This window comes from Arvicola amphibius, chromosome 5, assembly GCF_903992535.2.
Source record: "Arvicola amphibius chromosome 5, mArvAmp1.2, whole genome shotgun sequence".
Classification (NCBI taxonomy): Eukaryota; Metazoa; Chordata; class Mammalia; order Rodentia; family Cricetidae; genus Arvicola; species Arvicola amphibius.
Window position 1 is genome coordinate 28,310,059 of NC_052051.1, and position 23,298 is coordinate 28,333,356.

The window sequence follows — 23,298 nt, forward strand, 5'->3', positions numbered from 1 at the left end:
CTTTTACTGAAACTAGCCCCTGCTGCAGAGAGGTGATCTAGTCTTTTGAATTAAGCCAATTATCTCAAATAAAGGTTCAATTCAATTACAAGATGAAGTTATGAAGTTAGTTTAAAGTATGTATGGGAGTGCCATCAAATTATATTTGAAGATTATATCTTAAAAATATGTCATATATGCATAATATAACTGCTTTGCTACACAGAAGAATTAAATCTTGTTTTACAATTCCATTAGGAACACAAGTGAAACCATTTTGTGTAACCTGGAAACCACTTTCTGTGACTTTAAATAATGTAATACTTATAAGATGTGTTAAGGAGCCAACCACAAGGTAGCTCCCCTAACCAAGCAGGCTTCAATATGTTAATGAATCAACCCCAAATTGTGAGCCCCTTAATCTTTATAGTAGCATGGTATTATCGGGAATGTTTGTGTGAATGAACTGAGTGTATTTGAAAGGTAAATCTCATATGTGTAAAAAAAAAAATGGGACAGAGAAGCATTCAGACTTTTTTCTTTCCTTCTTCTTCTTCTTCTTCTTCTTCTTCTTCTTCTTCTTCTTCTTCCTCCTCCTCCTCCTCCTCCTCCTCCTCCTCCTCCTCCTCCTCCTCCTCCTCCTCCTCCTCCTCCTCCTCCTTTTGAGACAGGGTTTCTCTGTATAACAGCCCTAGCTGTTCTGAACCTAGCTCTTTAGACCAGGCTGGCTTCAAACTCATGGAAATCTGCCTGCTTCTGCCTCCCAAGTGCTGGGATTAAAGGTGTGAGCTACCACTACTCAGCGAGCCCCATCCTTTTTGTGGGATGTAAATTGAATGCGTTTATAGGGACTGTCAGACAGGTATATGTACAGACACATATATGTGGGTAGCTACCAGGAAGTTAAAGCTTCTCTCTCTCTCTCTCTCTCTCTCTCTCTCTCTCTCTCTCTCTCTCTCTCTCTCTCTCTCTCTCTCTCTCTCTCTCTGTTTTTTATATCCAGAATTGTTTCTGCAGGTTGAGCTGAAGGTCCTAATTGCTGAGCTCCTCACAGCCCACCAGCCCTGCTCTGCACACACTCTTAATGGATTTGTAACTTAGAATGCTTTTGCTAGAAAACACTGACTGCTTAGGCCCACAAAGTTGTTATAGAAAATCTGCCTTCCCAGTGAAAAATCACTCTGCACACTTAGAGATTAACGAAGATAAAGCTCTTTACAAAAGTACCTGACAACTGGGGCTAAGGCCCAAGTAAGGGTTAGCATCAACAAAGATTTCATTAGCTTACTATATATACTTTAGGCTTATGCATTTTACATATGCTTTCATCCTTAAGTCTTTTTTGGGTTCTGGCCTCAGGTTACACTTTGGACAATTTAAACAGAGACAGGAGACTGCAAAGTCTGGCTGCTTAGGAGATTTATATCTCCTATATTTATATCCAAAGATATAACATATTGTCAGAATTAGTTTAGGCACACCAGGTTTTTTTTTTTTTTTTTTTTTTTTTTTGTTGCTTTGTTTTCTGAATGTCTGTTACCCAGGGGACTTAAAGGTAGCTGTGCATTTAACAATGGTGTGATTTTGAGCTGCTCCCCCTTCAGCTTCCTCTTAGAGGTAGTCTTTGACCCTAATGGCTTACCAATCCTGGTGAATACATATTTGCATCCTAGCATCCTAAGTTTTGTTTCTCTTTAACAGACCTAATTAGCAAACTATTTATCTCTGGGGTATTTAGCAGGCAGCTCCTTTAGCCAAATTCCACTTGTGTAACTTAATGTCTCCTATGCAAATCTCTTAGTAAATCCTTTATAATTTTTTCTATATCAAAGTAATTAAAATCTGGATGGAAGCCTAGTCACCTCTTTCTTTGCCTCCATTACTTCGGCTCAGACTCCTGCTTGACTCTGCTGACCTCACTTCATTCCCTTTCAGTTAAGTCATTGCCCTAACCTTTCTTCTTAAGATCACCTTGAATTTCAGAGCTACAGACCCGTAAGCATCCTTGTGGCAAGGGATTGAAGCTACTCTCATGCGATGGTAAGACAGCAGGACAGACCTCAAAGAACCTCTGGAAATCAGCAACAAACCACCAGCAGAATGCTGGTATACAATCCTCAATTAGAGGATGAATAGAAGAATCCGCTGAAAATAAAGCGGCATAAAAGCCACTGCCTGCAGTCAAACTGACAAAAATGTTAAATAGCGTTTGATACTGCAAGTACGAGAAGTGCAGTCTCAGCAGTGAGGGGGAAAAGGGGAAGATGTCATGTGTTTACGTGTGTGTAAAAATTTTCCCTGTTAGTCATCCTGAAGAAGTATATGGAAGTCAACTATAATGTATATTCACTTCAAGGCTCTTATTTTGGTGAAACTTTGGAAAACAATCTACACACTCCTAAGGAGACAGGTGAATAGTAGGGTAGACATTGTTGGTCGCATTCCGGAACACCCAACAAGCCGGACCACGTCGTCCGTGGTGAGCATCCACTGCCGACAGGAGTACCCCGGGGGCCTGTGGCACTGCTTTGTCAGTGCTCCCGGAGACTCAGAGCAGCTAAGACTCAGGGGCCCAGGTCACGTGCTCGGCCGCTGCGTTTCCCAGGGAACCGTCTTGCAATTGGTTCTGCATGGTCGCGGAATGATGACGCTATATGGTCCTAAAGGTCTAGTGTTCTGGCGATCCTACCACCTTAAGGGGTGAGTGTTCCCTGTGGATGCTGATTGAGGAAGCACGTAGCAGTGTCGTGATCTGCGAGTTCCAGACTCCAAAATCCTGCCAGTGATGTTATTGTGTCCAGCGTATCAATTATGGGTCAGTTCAAGAGTTGAGTTTCAACAGGCCACAGGTTTTTACCTGCTTTAAATTTGGGCACATTATCACTTAAAACTTCACTCAGTACACAACCCGATATAAGCCTTTCTCACAAGTGCATTTGGTAATAACAATTAAGATGTGTGTGTGTGTTTGTAAAACTAACTTATTTTCATTACTCGCGTTGGACTGTTCTTACAGATTCCAAATCCACAAGCTTCATCTCTGGCTCTTTAAACACACTAGAGGACTCTTTTTTTTTTTTTTTTTCTTTTTTTTTTTTTTTAAATTACATTGGGATAGGATCATATGTTGGGGTGATCAGAGAACCATTTGCAGGTGTCAGTTCCCTCCTTCCCACTATGTTGGTCCGGTAATTGAATATTAAAATCCTAGAAGCCAGTGCCTGCTAAACAGCTCTAAATTTTGATCGATGTTCCTATAATTTTCATGTCTACTATAATTTTATTTTGAATTCACAAATCAATTACCTTATCAGTATTAAAGTGAAAGACACCTTGAGCAACTCTTGGGATGTCTGTGCTGTTTCTGACTCTTATCCTCCAAGAGTTCGTGTTTTTCTATTACTAAACTCAAACATTTCATATGAACCTTATCACATAAAGGTCTGCACAATAATCTCCTTTGTAGCAATATTAGAATTTTAAAAATAATCATGCTAGTGGACATTGGGAGTCTCACGATTTCCACTTCACAAAGGATGCTTGTGACAGTGATCTTCTAAGCCAGGTGTGGTGGCACAGGCTAATCGAAGAACTTTATAAAAGACTGAAAATAAACAGGAGGAAGGTGATCACAGAGAGCAAAAGCCAGCTAAACTGAAAACAGAAAAATCACTGACATAAACTCTTTGAAAACTCAATAAAATTGGTAACTCCCTGAAAAGGCAAACATTACTGATGACAGGAAGATACTTTTCTATACCAAGACCATGGGTGCTGTTGCATGTGCCTATAGTCCCGGCTATTCCCTGGAAAGTCGAGAGGAACATGTGAGCCTAAGAGTTGAGCAGCCTGGGCAATGTGAGACCCCTGTCTTAGAAAACATCTCTTGTATTTACTGTTTCTATTCACTTACTGTGATTAGCCAGAACATGACCTCACTGGTCTAGGTCTTGTGCTGTTTGCTCACAAATCAATCTCAGTGAGCTGTGGATGCTGGATCCTGCCTCACAAGTGCTTGGAATGTGGTCCTATGTTCTGTGGCTGACCAGACGATGCCTGAGCAGTAAGATTCCCCAAAAGACACTGTACCCCACGCCATCCTGGTTGTCTCAGAGTGGCTGGGCCTATGCTACTAGCTTTCCCCTGGTCAGGGTCCACCAGAAGAGGATTAGCAGAGGATTTGCCCACTTTTTAAAAAATATGTATAAGCATAAAGTGTAATCGTTTTTAAAAATCATGGCGGTAACGTGAATATTCACTACTAAGGAAATAGTTAAATAAATGATAGTGCATTTGAATTTAACACTGAATGATATTTGGCTAGTGAGATTAATTAATCCATATGTGACATATTAAATATGAAAAACACATGAGACAATCCTGTATATAGTGTGGCTCATAAATGACTCACCTATTTATATAGCTGTAGCACAGACCTTTCCCTTGAACTTCAACTTCCTACTCAGTGTTTCCTCTTCCAGTCTCCAAAGCACTGAAAATTCAATAATCTAAAAACTGGGCTTAGAGATTTCTTCTTCAAACCTAATTGTGTCTACTTTCCTAGTTAAGTCGTCCACATATATGTTGTATGTCTAGGACTCAACTTTGACAACTCCCTCACTCTGACATCGTTTTCTCTCCAATAAGTTTGCCCACTTTTAACAAAAATTAACTTGACTGTGTAGAAGTTTTGCCTACATATATGCCTGTGCACCACTGGTGGGCCTGGTGACCAAAGAGGCTGGAAAGGGCATCAGATCTGTAACTGGAGTTACACACAGCTGTGAAACACCATGCAGATGCTAGGAATTGATCCGGGTTCTCTGGAAGAGCAGCAAGGCCCCTTCCTGCTGAGCCATCTCCAGCCATAAGTCGGGCCACTCTGGTTCCCAAAGTCCTTCCCTGTAGGGCCAGTCCTAAAGCATTTCTCACAGTTCTTTCCAGGGACCAGGGCATAGGACATGAATTACAGAGGCCGCTAGAGCCTTGGGAGCTTGAAAATACGAGTTCAATTTTCTGTTATTACTATCTCCATCACTGCTGTGAACAAAGAAAACTCTGCAAAAATTAACTAATTTACTCTCACTGTTAAATGTAAAGACTGTTTTGATGGTCGAGGGTCATCTGTCTGTGTTACTTTCATTGGTTAATAAAGAAACTGCCTTGGCCCTTGATGGGACAGAAAATTAGGTAGACGGTGTAGACAGAATTGTGGAAGAAAGCAGAGTCAGTCAGTCACCTCAAGCAGACGCCATAGCTCTCCTCTCTAAGATGGACGCAGGCTAAGATCCTTCCCGGTAAGACACCACATCGTGGTGCTACGCAGATTACTAAATATGGGTTAAAGCAAGATATGAGAATTAGCCAACAAGAGGCTGAAACTAATGGGCTAGGCAGTGTTTAAATGAATACATTTTCCATGTAATTATTCTGGGGCTAAGCTAGCTTTGCAGAAGCCGGGCGGGACGAAAAGCAGGCCTGCCCGCCGCTCCATCTACACTGTTTTCACATTTTTCCAACAAGACAGCACCAAAGATATAAAACATCTTGTCTGTGTTAAAACAAAATACAGAAGCCGGGCGGTGGTGGCGCACGCCTTTAATCCCAGCACTCGGGAGGCAGAGGCAGGCGGATCTCTGTGAGTTCGAGGCCAGCCTGGTCTACAAGAGCTAGCTCCAGGACAGGCTCTAAAAAAAGCTGCAGAGAAACCCTGTCTCGAACCCCCCCCCCCAAATATATGTATATATAACAAAATACAGGTTATAACAGAATCCAAACTTCTCAATTGGCAAACACCGTAGCAGAGAACTTGAAATACGACTAAAATGAGGATTTGTGATTAAAGCAAACTTTGCCTTTATTGCTCCAAAACAAAATGTGGCTGTTTCAGTGCCAAAAGGCACCTCCTTTCTTACTGAGTACTTTCTCCTGGTCCCTGGGTGTGTGCCTTGGTTTGCAGTGTGACAGCAGCTGGCCTGGTGTTGACAGCAGGGTGTGCTTGCCTGTTCTTTGTGTGTGAAGTGCACTCTGGCGAGGCTTGAGTGTGCAGGGAGAGCAAAGGGAGGTGGGTTGGTGTAAGGGATACAGGGGGAAACCCTGACAGGGCAGGGAGTAAGGAACAATAACCTGGAGAACAGAGGTGAAGGGGAGAACTGGAGGACTCTAGCAGAAAGAAGTGAGGGTGGAGGGTGGAGTGGACATTGAGCAAAGCTTGTCTTTTGAGAGCCATGTTAACTCAGATTCAAACCCTCCCAGAGTGCCAGGAAATCGGGAACCTTAAGAATACGGTCTGTTCCAAGCCTGGAAAGTGAACACCATTCTGTTCTTGCTATTTTGGACATGATAGAGTTTAAAGAACTTAATTCTTTGACTCCAGGGCATTTGTTATCAAGGTGACAGTTTATGATATTTAAAGCTCAGCAACATGTCCTTTCAAACTTCTCATTCCCCTCCATTCTTCTTCCCTGTCTTCCTAAGGGTCATGTTTAGTGTTCCAGGATCTTAAGTCAATTCATAGCAGAAACCTGTTGGCTATTTCACGTTAGTAGCATCTCAGCTGGAACTTTGAGTTCCATCTTGTCAGCAAGTCTGTAGGACTGGTTTGGAGTTATATAACGGGTATGACTGGCTGAGACATAAGGTAATATAATCCCAAGTAGGGCTACTCTGGCAGCTGTGGTACTGCATGAGGACCCTGGCTCTAGGTCACACCCAGACTGTCTTGTCACTCAAGATGAAGTGGTCTAGCAGTCAGGAAGTGAAGGCTTCATTGAAGCAAAATCCCCCAGTTCAATCCTCCAGCTTCTGCTTCATTGGCCAGAATCTAATCACATGTCAATCTAGCAATAACTGAAAAGTGGGTCCTTTGTAGTTGCAGCCTCTGATGTTCCCTCTAACCTTGGTGCTTCTGGCAGGAGCAGCACTCAGCCATCAGCTAACTCTTCACATTTATCACCAGTATCACCATTAGCACCATGCCAGGCGCCAAGGGCAAAGCCAACTGTCAGGTCCATCACCCTTTTTATAAGTCACACATTCACACAAGGTGCTTCTGAAAAACAGTAAAATGCCAATGCCCAGATCTTGTTTGTGGTGGAGGTGCTGGCTAGGGATATGGCCTAGGACAGGTAATTCGCAATGTTTTGAGGATTCTAGTGTGGCCAGTGCTACCCACAGCGTCCACACTGGGATAGGAGCTCTTCCCGGACCCTCCCACCTCAATAGGTGCTTTCTACTATGATTTCTGCCTGTCAGGCTCCTCTGTCCTTCTCAAAATTTAGACACATAAGGCAGAGAAGCAACATTTATATTATTTATTTTTCAACTTCCAGAAACAATGTCTCTACTGATTAAGTAGAAAAATAGCAAGTTTACTACTTTCAAAAGGCAACTATGACAACCCAGTATATGACCAGGAAAGGGGCTTCTGGGAGTCTAACATCCAGTTCGCAGTGCTGTTTTGACAACAAAAATGAACTGCGCCCTCCACATCCTGAGATCTGAGACTGGCGTTCCTCTGCGCAGCCGGGCTGAAGCCAAGAAGCCTTTCTCACCCCACTAGCTGGCCCAGTCCTGGAACCGGAAGCAGTCACTCGCTATCTTCCACACTGTGTTAGTGGGTGAGGCCTGGGCGGTCAAGATGAAGTTCTGGTTGAAGTCCCGCTGTTTGTTGCCCTCAAACTTCACTGATCCACAGATCACCACAAGGACTGTGGTCTGGCTTGATGTAGCTTCATCATGGACAGGCTGGCAGTCCACCACGTTGATCTGGAACTCACTGGAAGGCAACATCTCAAAAAACTCATTCAAGGATTCTTGTCCTGTAACAGCATTTCCATTCCATACTAAGGTGGCCGTGCCCATGTACAGGCGGGACAGCAGCCGCCGCCGCTTATCCATGGTGGTGTAGTAGACATTGACAAACTCCTCTGCAGCTCTGCAGGCCTGGTCCACATAGGTCTTGAAATCTACTGATGCCATCTCTGGTTCGGCTGACAGAGGCCTCTGTCAAGAGTGGCTCCTCTGTAGGAATCCAGGGGCTGTAGGACAGAAAAGATGAAGAGAACACATGTGAATATTAAAGTCTATTTTGCTCTGATAAAACTTTTCTCTCAAGTTTTAATTTTTAAAATTATAGTTGTATGTATGTATGTGGCTTGGTACATGCTATGGCTCATTTGAGATCAGAGGATAACCTGCAGGAGTCTTCTCTGCCCACCATGTGGTACTGGGAATCAAACTCAGGTTGTTGGGCTTGACAGCAAGCACCTATACCTACTGTCCCATCTGCCCAACCCTCCTTTCCCATAGCTGACAGAACACTTACATACTGCAGGCACATGACCTTAGGCTCACACTGGTGCCTATTTATTTTCAAGGCAGGTCTCAATATGTAGTCTTGGCTGCCCTGGAACTGAGAAATCCATCTGCCTCTCTCTGTCAAGTGCTGGGATTAAAGGTGTTCACTACAAAGTCCAACAATTGTTGCCTGTTTGATCTTACTAATCCTCAGTCTCAAAAAAAAAAAAAAAAAAAAAAAAAGGCAACATAGACAATGAATATCCAGCACTGAGTTAAGAAGTTTAAGCCGGGAGTGGAGGGGCACACTGAAGAAGCTGAGGCAGGGGCCAGCCTGGAACAGAGAGAGCAAGCCTGGTCTCAAAAAAACAATAGAGATAACCTTGTCTCAAAAATAAAAAAAAAAAGGAAAAAATGGCAAAAAAAAAGAAGAAAAGGAGTCTGATATGTTCATCTTACAATCTTACAATGGGTTTTAAAATTTTAAAATCCATTTTCTTACTAGAGCACATTTGATGAAAGAACACTTTCCTTCCTGAAAGCTTGGAATAGGTGAGACTGCCACTAAGAAACCACCTTCTTCTTCTTCATCAAGACAGTGGCTCATGCTGAAGAATTAAGTGGTCACTGGCCCAACAAAGGCTACCAGAGGGAGAGCAGGTGCTGGTCTGGGAAGACTACAAGGAACTAAACCCAACAAGGACCCAGAAGATGCAAGGAATGGCAGATTTCTAAGGACAGTGGAGGGTAGTGGTCACAATCCCCAAAAGAAGTAAACCTAAGATTGCCTGGAATTTACATCTTTAGCACTAATGCCCACAATGTAAGACCAGAGGGACCATAAAACCATAGCAGAAAACCCCTTGGATCCAAACATTCTAAGAGTGAGGTGATGGACAGTATTTCTATCTGAAGGTTCACAGCTCCCTAAAAACATTTAAGTTCCAACAAATAAACAGCACTGAAGCACGATTAATAAAAACCCAGAGACAGAAATTAGGGTTCAACCTGAAGGTCAGAAAAACAAAACAGCCAGTCACTGGCTCTTACCTCTACTTCAGTTCAAAATGGCAATCCTGTCTCCAGGATTCTCAGAATGAGACCGAGAGCTGTCTCCTCCTGTCTTATAATCAATCCTCTCTAGTTCTGGGATTAAGGACATGCACCACTATCACCTGGTTTCTGTGGCAAGCTAGTGTGGCTACTGGGATTACAGTAGGTCTGTAAGGCGGTCAGTGCGGCTATTTTACTCTCTGAACTTCAGGCAAGCTTTACTTATTAAAATACAAATGAAATATCACTACACAGTATTTTTTTCCATTAACAGGAATGTCTGTTAATTTCTTCTGATTAAAATTCTCCATTTAAAAGAAACTGATACTGACCAATATTATTGAAAATAGTAGTCACAAGTAATTTGTAGTATTTGTCCATTTCCAGAAACAGGGTCCCTACTGAGTAAGCTTAGAACTTAGGTAGTGGACACTTCTTTTTCATTTCAAGTATCTTTATTTCATTTTATTGATACACGGTCTCTCTATGTACTTCTGGAACTTGCTATGTAGACCAGGCTGGCCTCGAACTCACAGAGGTTCACCTGCCTCTGCCAGGACAAAAGGTGTGCGCCACCATGCCTGACCCAACTTTTATTAACTATCAGTTCATGAACGACGATCCACACAGGGCTGGGAGTAAGCTGGTCCTATAGATGAGCAGTTCAGAGCCAGTTTGATAACGCTCTTTCCACTCTCTCCAAGGACCTCAGACTCAACAATCAATCAATCTGAAGATGTATTTGCTAAGTAGTTTAGGAACATGCCCTCAATCATCACTGCACAAATGGGTAGGTATCTCTGTAACAACTTTACTAAAGAGGAGGAAGGGCGGCAGACTCTCAGTCGATTCAAGATAATACGAGGGGTCAAGGCCATGGGGTCCTATTTACTAAGTTCCTGGACTTTTGAAAGTAGGTCTATATCCAGGGATGCTGGCTTGGGAATTTACTCCCAAGTAGCCACATTTCTCTCTGCCCAACCTGCTCATCTATACAAATGCCGCTTCCCTAGACCATGATGCTCCGGGTTGACTTTTGTCTTCTGCTTCCTCCAAACACAATCCAGCAATGGTCACGCTCCCCCGAAGATGATCATCACCCTTATTTTGGGTCCTCAGCTACCCACAGAACCTGCTTAGCTCTCATATGAGGGGAAAACAGTAAGACCGAAACACAGCAGAGTAAGAGGTAAGGAGGATGCTTCATTCCGTGGTTCACACTCTAACTTCCCGGAGCTGGACCCCAGGAGCGGCAGCTGTGCTCGGGCCTCATGTCCAGCCGGGTGTCGCTTCTTATCAAAGCCTCTGGCAGTTGACTGTACGCTCCTCGGGCCCCCAAACTGCTGCTCTCCTCCAGGCAGGGCAAACTCGCAGGCAGGGCAAACTCGCCGCTACCGTTTTGCATAGAAAAAAGCGTGATGGGCGGATCTCTGTGAGTTCGAGACCAGCCTGGTCTACAAGAGCTAGTTCCAGGACAGGCTCCAAAGACACCACGTGGAGAAAAGACAACGTCCAGGTCTTACTGAGCCCGGCCCCGCGCAGCCTGATAGGGGCGGTCACTTACCTGCTCCGCCCCGGTCAGCGCCTCCAAGGCAACACGGTCCCGGGTCCCGCCCTGGCCGCGGTCCCGGGCCAGAAGAGTCACGCTCCTACCCTCCTCTTCCTCCCAGAGGCTCCGCCTGAGGTGCTGGTGTCCTGGAGGTGGGAAACGGTTGGGCGCCGGTAGGGTCTTCCCGCGCGCGGCAAGCTGCAGTCTACGCGGGAGTGAGGGTCCCGGTTTCCCGACAGCTCCCTCGTCCGCGCGACGGGCAGTGACGCGAGCCAGTAGAAAGGCTGGCTCCGCCCAGGTGTGGCTGCGACGACAGAGCGGCTTCCGGGGCAGTCACCAACCTAGAAGATCCGGTTGCGGGAGCTCTGATTGGAGGGCGTGGGAGCGGGAGTGGTTACGCGCTCAGCTGGAAGATTTGGCTGAAGGGAGAGTGCTTATCGGCGAGTCTGGCTCCTTCCATCTCTGTTAGGCTGACTCTTTTTTTTAATTTGTTATGTATTATGTATTCTGGCCTGAAGGCCAACCAGACCCCATTACAGATGGTTGTGAGCCACCATGTGGTTGCTGGGAATTGAACTCAGGACCTTTGGAAGAGCAGGCAATGCTCTTAACCTCTGAGGCATCTCCCCAGCCCCTAGGATGACTCTTTGTGGAGATTCGTGAAGCTTCACGACTAGACGCCATCTAGGGAGACAGCAGCACGCTGCAGTAAGGCTCTGGACTGAACGTAGCCCATAGGACTCCCGCAGTATTGGAGCCCGAGTGGAAAGCTAAGTGAGAGAGTCCCGTAAAGTCCAAGGAGCCAAACTTCTTAGCTGATGCCCTTTCTTAGGCAAAGCCATAGACATTGCAGATGTCTATACTAGAGAACCAGTTTCAGTCAAGTGAGGAAAACTGAGGGTAGGGCCGAGGCTGCGGGAGAGGCGGCTAGCGGTGGCAGTTGATTTTCTGTGCCTTGTAAGATGAGCCTTTCTGGCCGCGCTGTTCCTCCGCACGCACCTAAGGTTTGTTTGTTTGGTTTGGTTTGGTTGATCCGGAGCCGTCTAGATACTTAGCGTTAGAATGGAACTATTTAGTGTAAGAACTTTGGAAACTGCTCAGGGTAACACAAAACTCGGAAAAACTCATTTTCCCGAGACACGCGATTCTCTGCTTCATCTGTCCCGCTGGGAGAGCCCTCTGGAAGTAGGTTAACTGAAGTACTGCATTTTGTTGACAACCTCTCGGGTCCTTTTGTTCAGGTTCCTAAGATAACCTTTGTTTATAGACTTGAGAAACCAGATAGCCTATTTAATATAGGCCACACCCTACTCCAGTCAAGTAGGTGAAAAGTTTGCTTTATTGGAAGAAGTAAGTGGGAGGCTGAGTTTAGAGGATGGATCAAGTGCCTTCGGAGCAGACACCAAAAATAGCTTTGTAAACATGGCGGTAGGTAGTGATAGATCCTGAGAGAGGACTTGAGTTTCATTCTTTCCGTAGCCCTTGAGTTTGGGGAGATTAGAGATGCCCCTGTCTCCAGAGGACAATACCAGTGACACAGTTGAGGATGGATATCAGCCAAGGTTCTCTAGAGAAACAGAACTTACCGAATGAATGAATGAATCTCTATCTCTTGCCCTTTCTCCCCCTCTCTCTATCTCATCTCACCCACTGTGGTCCAGCTGGGTGTCTCCGCTGGTCTTCAGTGTGTGCTGGAAGCAGGCTCTAATGCCGGTGAAGGAATGGACTTGCTAGCAAGGGTGAGAGCAGGCAGGCAAAGAGAAAGAACTTCCTTCTTCCATGTACTTTATATAGGCTGCTAGTAGAAGGTGTGGTGTAGCGGCATTTCATTTGTATTTTTTTTTTTTTTTTTTTTTGGTTTTTCGAGACAGGGTTTCTCTGCAGCTTTTTTAGAGCCTGTCCTGGAACTAGCTCTTGTTGACCAGGCTGGCCTCGAACTCACAGAGATCCGCCTGCCTCTGCCTCCCGAGTGCTGGGATTAAAGGCGTGCGCCACCACCGCCCGGCTTGTATTTTAATAAATAAAGCTTGCCGGAGGATCTGAAAAGTAAAGCCACCACACTGGCCAGACCATGCAGCAATGACACACACATTTATTTTTAATTTTTATTTGTTAATATTTATTTATTTGTTTGTTTGTTTTGTATACAATATTCTGTCTGTCTGTATGCCTGCAGGCCAGAAGAGGGCACCGGATCTCATTACAGATGGTTGTGAGCCACCATGTGGTTGGTGGGAATTGAACTCAGAACCTTTGGAAGAGCAGGCGTTGCTCTTAACCGCTGAGCCATCTCTCCAGCCCTGACACACACATTTAATTCTAATAGCCACACTAGCTTGCCATAGAAACCAGGTGGTAGTGGTGCGTGCCCTTAATCCCAGAACTAGAGAGGATTATAAAACGGAAGGAGACAGCTCTATGTCTCTTTCTGAGATTCCTGGAGGCAGGATCTCCATTTCGGACTGAGGTGTTTTGCTTTTCTGACCGTCAGGTTGAACCCCAATTTCTGTCTCTTAGTTTTTATTAATCATGCCCCCAAGTGATCCAGAATAAAGGTGGATCTTCCCACCTCAAAAGATAACGGATTAAAGGTTTATCATCCCACCTCAGAAATCCAGATTAAAAGTGGGGTTTCCCACTTTAAATAATTTAATCAAGAAAAACAATCCCTCACAGGTTTTCCCAGTTACTTGGGTCTTAGTTCATTTCAAATGTAGTCAAGATGACAACTAAGAATAGGCATCACAGGGTTTCGGAGGCCCAGTTACTCTCGCTGGACTGGAGAAGGACTTTGATAGGGCGTTCTCGGAAAGGAGCATCTTTTCTCTTTTTAATATAGGCATGGACAGCAGTGCTTCAGCCTTTTCGCTTCCCCGAGGAGAAACTGACTCATCAGTGATGAGTCAGACCAGAAGGATAAGAAGAAATCAGGCCTTCGGTGAGTTGTGTGTGTGTGTCTGTGTGTGTGTGTGTGTGTGTGTCTGTGTGTGTGTGTGTATGTGTGTGTGAGAGAGAGAGAGAGAAAGAGAGAGAGAGAGAGAGAGAGAGAGAGAGAGAGATTGTAATGGTGGTTGAACCCAGGGCCTCAACATGCTAACCAAATGCTTTGCCACTGTACCACACCTCAGCCCAATTTTAGTTACTTGCAGCTTCGGCTTTGTGTCCTTGAGTATCAGCCATGTGATTGTGGCATGTGAGTTTGCCTGTCTGGGAACCAGCTGCTCCTCTGTAAAGCAGGGGCACTAATGATATTCTTGGGAACAGCTTCACATGGGTCTGAGTCCAAGTTAGCATTCAGAAACGTTAATGGGACTAAATTATGGTTTGTATTTTATGTCAACAGCAACCTCTTCATTTGTCAACAGTCCTTCTGATGAGATGATTGACTTTTACATTTGGGACAAGCGTATGACAAATTGGTGGGATTTGTTGCCTGATCACGTGGACATTTTTGATAAATGAGACTGGCCTAAGCAGCTGTGGAGCCTGTCCAGGAAAAAGGACACATCTGGTCCGCACACACAGTTGGGCCCGACTTACGAATCTTATAGTCTGTCAATACGGGCTTGCTCTCCTTCCCCAATGCCAGTGCTCTTCCCTAGGCCAGAATCTGAGCAGCCTGCTCTCAGGGCAGCTGTGACTTGCAGTGAGTGAATTCACAGCTGTGTCTTGAGTATGCCGTCATTTGAACCACATCTGTTTCCTCTAGTCTCTTGACCTTGGCAGGCCCATCTGAGTTTTAGTGGGTCAGAGTGAACTAGGGCCGTGTGCTCATTTAGGGACCGGACTGTGTGGACACTATGGGGGGTCACGGAAGAAGCACAGTCAATAGAACCAGGTAGTATTTTGTAAAATCCATATTCTGCCTTCTCTATTGCCAAGGAATAGAATGTAGACACCTGGGAATGTGGCTTCTGTAGACATTACGTGTGAGTGTTCCCTGTGATGTCATTGTTTGCCTGAGAAGGTTGTAATACTCGCTGTTGACTAAGTCTCAGGTGTGCCTTTTCCCATCTCTGCTATCAGCAACCTGAAATGGTGGGACAGGTTACACACGCCTACAAAACCTCTGTGTGGTCAAAATGGGACATCAATATTTATCGGCATTTGCAAAGTACAAGAAACCAATTTTGGTTAATTTAAGCCAAAACAGCTTTATGAGAAGGCTGCTAGTAAAACCGGCAGCAACCATTAGGAAGGTGATTCCTGGGGTCTGGGAATATGAACTGGACAAAACTACATGAAGAGATGTGTGCTGGGTGTACTGGTTGGTTAGTGTTTGTTTATTGTTGTTAGCTTGATGCTTGATATAAGTTAGGGTCCAAGCTCAACTGAGGAAATGCCTCCATAAGCTCACATGCGCCTGTAACTGCAGTTTCAGGAGATCTGATGCCCTTTTCTGGGTACCAGGCACACAAGTCTTGCATAGACACCCATGCACACAAAACACTCACACACATAAGGTGAAATAAAACAAAATAGAATTAAAAAATATATTATCTTATAGGCAAGTTGTGGGGGGTTAACATGGGAGGACCTACCCACTGTGGATGGTGTTACTGCTGGGCAGGTGGTCCTGAGTTGTATAAAAGAGCAAGCTGAGCAAGCCACGGGGAGCATTCCATTCAGCCATTCCATTCCGTTGAACGGAATGGGCAGAGTGGACATCCTTGTCCCATTCTCACTTTAGGAGGTAGACTTAATTTTTTCCCATGAATATCATGTTGGCTCTGTGTTTGTTATATGTAGCCTGCATTAGGTGGAGGTATTTTCCTTGTATTCTGAGTTCCTCATGTCTTTATCATGAGGGGAGTTGAACTTTGATGTCAGTATTTTATCGTGTCACACATTTGTGGCCAGGAACCTTCTTTCTCTTATTGGTGACATTGCTCATGGCCCTTCCTGTGGATCACGAAGGCCTGCGTGACAATGATAAATGTCCTACTGACAACTCCCGGGGACATTCTTACTTCTCTGTTTCTTAGGAATTTCTGTTAATTATTGTGTGTGAAGTGTCTGGAGCTTAGTTTGGACTCTCTCATTTAAAAAATTTTAAAGACTTATTTATTTTGTAAACGAGTATTTTTTTTTTTGCCTTTATGTGTATGTACATTGCTCACATGCATGGTACCTAGAGGCCAGAAGAGTTGTCAGTCCCCTGGAAGTGGAGTTATGGAAAGCTTGTAAGTCAGCGGCTCTCAGCCTTCCTAATGCCATGACACTTTAACACAGTTCCTCATGTTGCGGTGACCCCCAACCATAAAATTATTTTCATTGCTACTTCATAATTAGTTTTGCTACTGTTATGAACCACAATGTAAATAGTTTTAGAAATAGAGTTTTGCCAGTGGGGTCTTGACCCACAGGTTAGGAACCACTGCTGTAAGCTGTCATGTGAGTTTTGGGAATAGAACCTTGGTCCTCTGCAAGAGCAGTAAGTTTTCTTAGCTGCTAAGCTATCTCTTAAGTCACTAATTTAATTTTTAAGAAGCCATTTCTTTTGTGGGGGGGGCAGGAAGAAGAATGCATATGCCATGGTGTGTGTTTAGAAGTCTGGATAATTTTAGGGAGTTAATTCCCTCCTTCCACGATATGGATTCTGGGTATTGAACCAGGTCGTCAGGCTTGGTAACTAGTACCCTTACTTCCTGAGCTATCTTGCCAGTACCAATTCTTCAATTTTTTATTTTGTTTTTGTCTTTATTTGTGTATGGTTGGTATATATGTGTTCAAACATGTTCATAAGCATGTGGAAGCCAGAGGTCATCAGGTGTCTTCTTCTACCTTATTTTTAGAGACAGGGTCTCTTCATTGGCCCTAGAGCTCCTGTCTTTAGCTAGACTGACTGCCTAGCAAGCCCCAGGGATCCTACTTTTGCCTCCCCAGTGCTAGGATTGCAGGTGCACCCTACTGCGCCTACCTTTTTATATAGGTGCTGGGGCTCTGAACTTGGGTCTTCATGCTTACACGGCAAACACTTTACTGGCTGAGCCATTTCCCCAGACCATTAGCTTGCATTTAAAAAAAAAGTTAAATTTACATTATTTATTATTTAGTATGTGTCGTGAAGGTGCATCTACACACACGTGCATCTGTGCCATGGTGTATATGTGGAGGTAGAGGACAACTTTCAGAAGTCAGTTCTCTCCTATCATGAGAGTCCTTGGGATCAGACTCAGGTTGTTGGGCTTGGGGGCAGGTGACTTTACCTGCTGAACCCTCTCACTTGCCCTAGAATGTATTCTTTAAGAACAGATTTAGGGGCTTGAGAGAATGGTTCTGTGGTTCAGAGTATTTACTGCTTTTCTAGAGGACCAGAGTTCCCACAAACTGCCTGTAACCCCAGCTTTGGGGACCCACTCCCCAAAGGCACCCGCGCTCGTGTGCACACACTCTCACACAGATACACTCAGATGTGCATAATTCAAGATAATAAAAATGCATCTTTAAAATCATTTACATCAGGGAGCTGGGCAGGGTAGTGCAGGCCTTGAACCCTGACACTGGGAGACAGAGTCATCATATCTCTACAAATTTGAGTCCAGCCTGGTCTATGTATGGAGGGCCAGCCTAGCCTATGGCTATGTAGTGACACCTATTACTATTACTATTACTATTACTTGCCATCAGTAAGCCAGTCATGGGCTGAGGGCATGACACCTGTGAACTGATGGGACAGTTCTGTGGTCTTGTTTGGTTTGGCACGAGCCATTAAACCCATGACCTGTGCTTGTAAGTTGACTGCCCTATCATGTAGCTATACCTCCAGCCATCTTTGTACTTTTAAAATTGTGTGTGTGTGTGTGTGTGTATGTGTGTGTGTGTGTGTGTATTGCTTGTCAGTGCACATGTGGAGGTCAGAGGACAGCTTTGAGTATCAGTTTTCTTCTCGCAGGTGCCAGGGATTAAACTCTGGTGGTCAGGGCTAATGGCAAGTGCCTTTTCTTGCAGAGCCATCTCAACCAGCTCTTTGTAATTTTTATTTTGACACTGGGCCTTCTAAACGGCTTAAGCTGGATTCAGGGTCTCATTGAATCAGGGCTGGTCTTGTGCACATTCTGATTGGCCTTGGAATTTGATTATCTTGCCTTAGCCTCCCAAGTAGTAGGAATTGCAGACGCCTTATCTGATTAGCCAGTGACCTTGTGAGATGGCCTGAAGGCCCTTTCCTGAGTGTGCAAATAAAATCCCAGTGAGGTATCACTGGAAAATAACAAATGCCAATGGGATGGCTGAGACTTTGGAAGCTGTGTGCACTGTATGACTGTAAAACGGTCACTGTGGGATGTGGCATGACAGTTGCTTCCCCTGCCCCAAATTAAGCTGATTTACCATATGACCCAGCAAGTCTACTTCTTGATATGTACTCTAAGAATTAAAAACAGGTGCTCAAGCAAACATTTGTATATGAATATTTATAATAGCCCAAAGCAGGAAACAACACAAATGTCCATCTATGGATGAATGAACAAGCAAAATGTGGTTTGACTGTATGATGGAATTTAATTCAGCCATGAAAAATGAATGAGGTATTGCTATACACGACAGCATCTGTGAACCTTGAAATCACACTGTGTAAAGGAAGCCAGACACAAAAGGTCACCTAGAATATGTTTCTACTTATGTGAAATATCCAGATTAGATAAATCCATAGTAACAGAATGCAGACTGGCATTTTCTAGGGATTGTGGGCAGGGAGGAGTTGGGGAGAAGCAGCCCAATAGAAAAAAGCATTTTATTGTGCAGCTGTGGGAACACTTTGAAACTAGACAGAAGTTGAGTAAGATTGAATGTACTAGATGTCATCAAATTATTCACTTTAAAATGGTCATTTAATGCTATGTAACTTTTATGTCAAGTTTGTTTTGTTTTGTTTTCTAGATAGGGTTTCTCTGTGTAACAATCCTGGCTGTCCTGGAACTCACAATGTAGACAGGCTGGCCTTGAACTCCCAGGATCCGCCTGCCTCTGCTTCTTTATCACCAGTATTAAACAGGGAAGGGAAGAAAGCCCTTCTTTCAAGACTCAGCTCAAAAGCCAGATGTTCTCTGCTGCCTCCTGTAGCGTGCGTGGTCGGCCGGCAATGGGAAATAACCAAACTAGCCTTATTGGAAAGAACCAGCTTTAATAAAGGGAGGAAATGGGAGAAACTTACAGAGCCAGGGTTCCAGGGAAGAGCAGGGAACCAAGAGGGAGGAGCTTACCCAAACATTTTGTGCCCTGGAGCAGCCACACCCCTCAGACAAGGGATTGGTCAGCTACTCATCATCTCCCCTTTTTGTCTAAATAAGACAGATTCAAAACCAAATACAACTATATACAATGGGAACAGATAATATAAAATTACAAGAAGCAAACAATATTAAACAAGGAACATATAATAGAAGTTTTACTAAGCATTCTACTTCAAGGAGTCTAAATAATGTAGAGGGTACCTACAATTATCTAATCTTCAACCCCATCAAAGATCTGAGAAGGGAAGTAATATTACTTAAGCAACCAGGAAGTACAAACGAGAAACTTTCAAAATGTGCAACAGATGACAGAGACAACTGACTACCTGGGCAATCATATAGAGTCTCATTAGCAATGTTGAGGCAACCAACTTTGGCTAAGGCCCAATATAACTGACATACCATTTTTCAAAGGCAAGGAACCTTTAGTATAACTATCCTACCCTGTCTTGGCAAGATAAGACAATCCTGTTTTATCCACTTATGGATATTCTGTATCTTTGTCAGTAGTTGAGGTATGGGCTTTTCTTTGCCCAAAGGCCAGTTCTGCCAAGAAGAAGACAAGCTCCCAGTGGAGTGTCTTTGGTGCTCAATGTTCTCTCGGGAGTAGAGCAGTGTTGCCAGGAGTGATTGTGTCTCATAAGTACAAAACTCTAGGTTAGATTAAAGGCCATATTCTACAGCTCTTCAAAGAGGTCGAAGTTTATATTATCTATATTAAATATAGTCTCTATGTATCTAAAAAACCTGATTATCCTAAATATAAATATGACAAACATAATTTTCAATACCTATCTAACTTGAAGACTAAGAGAATAAACAACTGTGCAATAAATGAAGACAATTATTTCCAAATGTAAACAAGGTCATTACATAAATAATATCAGAGGTAGAAATGTACATTGCAATATGGTAAACAATGTCATTACATAAATAATATCAGAGGTGGAAATGTACATTGCATTTGGCCTGCTCTTGGATTCTGAGTTGACATTCCAAGTACCTGCCACATGGGGGAGCTCTCGCCTTGCAAACGGTGCCGCTGCGTTGCTATCCCTTAGAAGGCATTTATTTCTCCCCTAGCTCAAACATTTGACAAACCTCAAAATTGCAAGGCTGTCTCTCATCTGGATAGGTGGTGGTGCCCAGGGGCTTTGATGTCGTTGTTTCATTCCTTAGAGGGGAGCTTTAGACACTTTAGGTTTGTGTCGCTCCTGTTCAAATCACTGGAATTTGTGGTGTTTCTGTCTCCGAAGTGCTTGCTCAGAATGCTTCTTGATTAGCATTTTAGGTACATGGCTAGCAGTTGGGACTTTGTAGCAGGCTTGGTTCCAGGTGGGCAGTACACAGAAGGGATGGTGATAGGATCAGCCCTGGTAGCCCCTAGGCAGCCACATCTTTTTGGCCAGATGCCGCTGACAGAGGAACCTAGCCATGAAAAAGTGCGTGATTAAAGAACATTCTAGGTTTCTCTGCCTATATCCAGATAGGGAGGGTAGGTGTTCAGGACATCAGAGCCCCCCAATAGGGGGCCATAAGGATACCCTTAGCAAGGTGAGCTGGCCATGCCTCAGCTAATAAAACTGGCTAAGATTTTCTTCTCAGTTTTCTCTATAATAGTCACTGATGAATGACTAGAGTTGATAAGTCAAACTATTAAATATAAAGTTGTTTAGAATTTAGAGGTTGCTAATAGAAAAAATAGAAAAGGTTGTGGTGATTGTGTGGGTGTGTTAGCTACAGTGGTGTAGCATTGCTCTGAATACCTGACAGAAAACGTAAAGGGTTAGAGGGACTTATTTCAGCTGACTGCTTCAGAGGGTGCTTGGGCAGAGTTTCACATGGTGAGGATGTGACCCAGGAAGTTCTTCATTGCACTCAGGAAGTAGAGACAGGCAGATATAAGCTAGTACAAGATACTCCCAACAACACACCCCTGGTGACCTACTTTCTTCAGCTACAACCCATATCCTAAAATTTTTAGGACCTCCCCAAATAATGATGCCAGTTGGAGCCAAGTCCTACACACATGGGCCTTTTGGGGGACATTTCCTCTATTAGTTAATTGCTGTGGGAGCACATTCTGCTCCTTCAGCCAATAGCCTTTAAGATCCCAGCCTACTGGGGTGTGGTCTCATACTTTATAAAGCAGCGGAACCGTGCAAGAGCTCTCTCTTGCTTCTGGCTCCCGTTCCTGCTACTAGACTCTCTGTTTCTTGTTTGCAGCAAGAGGACTGTTGTTTGGGACGGTGATCTGTAAGTTTTTCCCTTAAATAAATAACCCTTTATTATTATCCATTCTTCTGAACTGGTGTGGGATTGTTTTGCGGCTTCAGTTAATTGTCTTTGTGACAGAATGTCTGACAAAAAGTTGCCTAAAGAAGGAAAGGTATGTTCACCTCACAGTTTGAGGGGATACTGTGTTAAGCTGGGCAAGGTGTGCTGCCCTGATTATCTTGAAACTCTGGTGGTAGGAACATGTGTAGCACTATTAATAAAAACCAGAAGACAGATATTGGGGTTCAACCTGAAGGTCAGAAAAGCAAAACAGCCAGCCACTGGGTCTTACCTCAACCTCAGTCCAAAATGATGATCCTGCCTCCAGGAATCTCAGAATGAGACCAAGATTGACAGCTGTCTCCTCTTGCCTTATATCCCTCTCTAGTTCTGAGATTAAAGGCATGCAGCATTACTGCCTGTTTCCTATGGCAACTAGTGTGGCTATTGGGATTAAAGGTGTGTCACCACTGCCTGATCTGTAAGGCCGATCAGTGTGGTTGGTTTGCCCTGTGAACTCCAGGCAAGCTTTTATTATTAAATCTATTTTGCCTGCAGAATTCCAGGCTAATTTTTAGAAGCTAGCAAAGTAAATTATAAGTACTATCAGGCCCATCTGCATTTATAATTTGAAGACTAGCAGCGTTGCCTCTGTCGTCAATACTGACCAAACGTTATCTTCTGAGGAAAATGAATGAGCAGTGTTCACATGACTACAATTTACTCTTTCCTCTTTTAGGTCAGGCAGCGTGTGGGGGCCCACACTTTTATCTGCCCATTGCCCTTGCCTCCTGAAGGTGCTGTCAGGTTCACAGCACTAGGTATTCTCTCTCCCTGCACTCCTTCGTCCTCCCTAACTTTAGTGTACTTCCCATTTTACTAGCTTTCTTGGGTAGAATTTCATTTTTCTTGGTTTTCTGATTTTTTTAAAAATATGGTTGCTGGCTTGGAGAGATGGCTCAGCAGTTAAGAACACTGGCTGCTCTTCCAGAAGTCCTGAGTTCAATTCCAAGCAACCACATGATGGCTCACAGCCATCTGTAATGAGATCTGGCACCCTCTTTTGGCCTGTAGGCAAGCATACAAACTGTATACAAAATAAATAAATCTTTTTTTTTAAAATCTGGTAGCTGTTTACCATTGGCAAGATGATGATGTGCCTTAACCCTACCCTGCAGTGGACCAACCTCTCCAGAACACCCATCACTGCTTAGAAAGCAGCCTTTGTTTCTCAGTCACTGTGAACTGTGACACCTGCTCTGTCTACCTGGATTTCTTTACCTGCTGATTGCTTTAAAATTTTTTATTTTATAGTAAATTGATTTTTGTATTTTTTTCTGAGAGGAAGAGCAAGAATTGATCTCTCTCTCTCTCTCTCTCTCTCTCTCTCTCTGTGTGTGTGTGTGTGTGTGTGTGTGTGTGTGTGTGTGAGTCTGAGTACATGCACACCCTGGCACACGTGTGAAGGTAAGAGACAGCTTTCGAGAGCTGGTCCTTGTTATAGAAGATGGTCAACATTACTAATTTGCAGTGAATGATTCTTAGGAAAAAGACATCATGAGCACCTTCCCAGTTTCCCCTGGAGCATCAGGGAGCATCTTAAATCAGTTTCATTGCTATTTGCTCATCCAGGTTAACGTCAAAGCTATGTCTGCTAATACAGCCTTATAGGATGACAAACTCCACAATGGCTGAGATGCCTCGCAGGGAAAAAGTTTTAATTCCAAGTCAAAGATTGCATTTCAATGCCAATATCCAGTGGATGTAATCATGAACTAAATCCCATTGCTATTGTAGTTCCGTCATACAGTAAATGATAAAATACTTTCTCTGCTTCACTACTTTATTGGGGTGTAAGTTGTTAGTTTTGTACTAACCAACCTCAGTTGTTTTTATATGTTCAGGGCA

The 23,298-nt window shown here is 44.0% G+C and overlaps 1 protein-coding gene and 1 long non-coding RNA gene across 2 annotated transcripts in view; one reads left to right on the top strand and one right to left on the bottom strand.

The window, feature by feature from the left end:
- Positions 1-7,278: 7,278 nt before the first annotated feature.
- On the bottom strand, positions 7,279-11,152 carry Nxt1 (nuclear transport factor 2 like export factor 1). The gene is made up of 2 exons (XM_038332221.2): positions 10,895-11,152; positions 7,279-8,018 (listed from the first exon to the last, which is right to left on the bottom strand). The coding sequence occupies exon 2, from the start codon at positions 7,957-7,959 to the stop codon at positions 7,537-7,539; it is 423 nt and encodes a 140-aa protein (XP_038188149.1). The 5' UTR covers positions 7,960-8,018; positions 10,895-11,152; the 3' UTR covers positions 7,279-7,536.
- Positions 10,903-23,298, top strand: part of LOC119815887 — a 113,214-nt gene continuing 100,818 nt past the window's right edge. Inside the window, exons 1-2 of the long non-coding RNA XR_005285586.1 lie at positions 10,903-11,031; positions 13,719-13,817. This is a non-coding gene — a long non-coding RNA (uncharacterized LOC119815887). The remainder of the gene's footprint in view (positions 11,032-13,718; positions 13,818-23,298) is intronic.

What these genes read in the sequence shown, in the direction of transcription:
- Nxt1 (XM_038332221.2), bottom strand. Translation starts at nt 7,959, where the DNA reads ATGGCATCAGTAGATTTCAAGACCTATGTGGACCAGGCCTGCAGAGCT.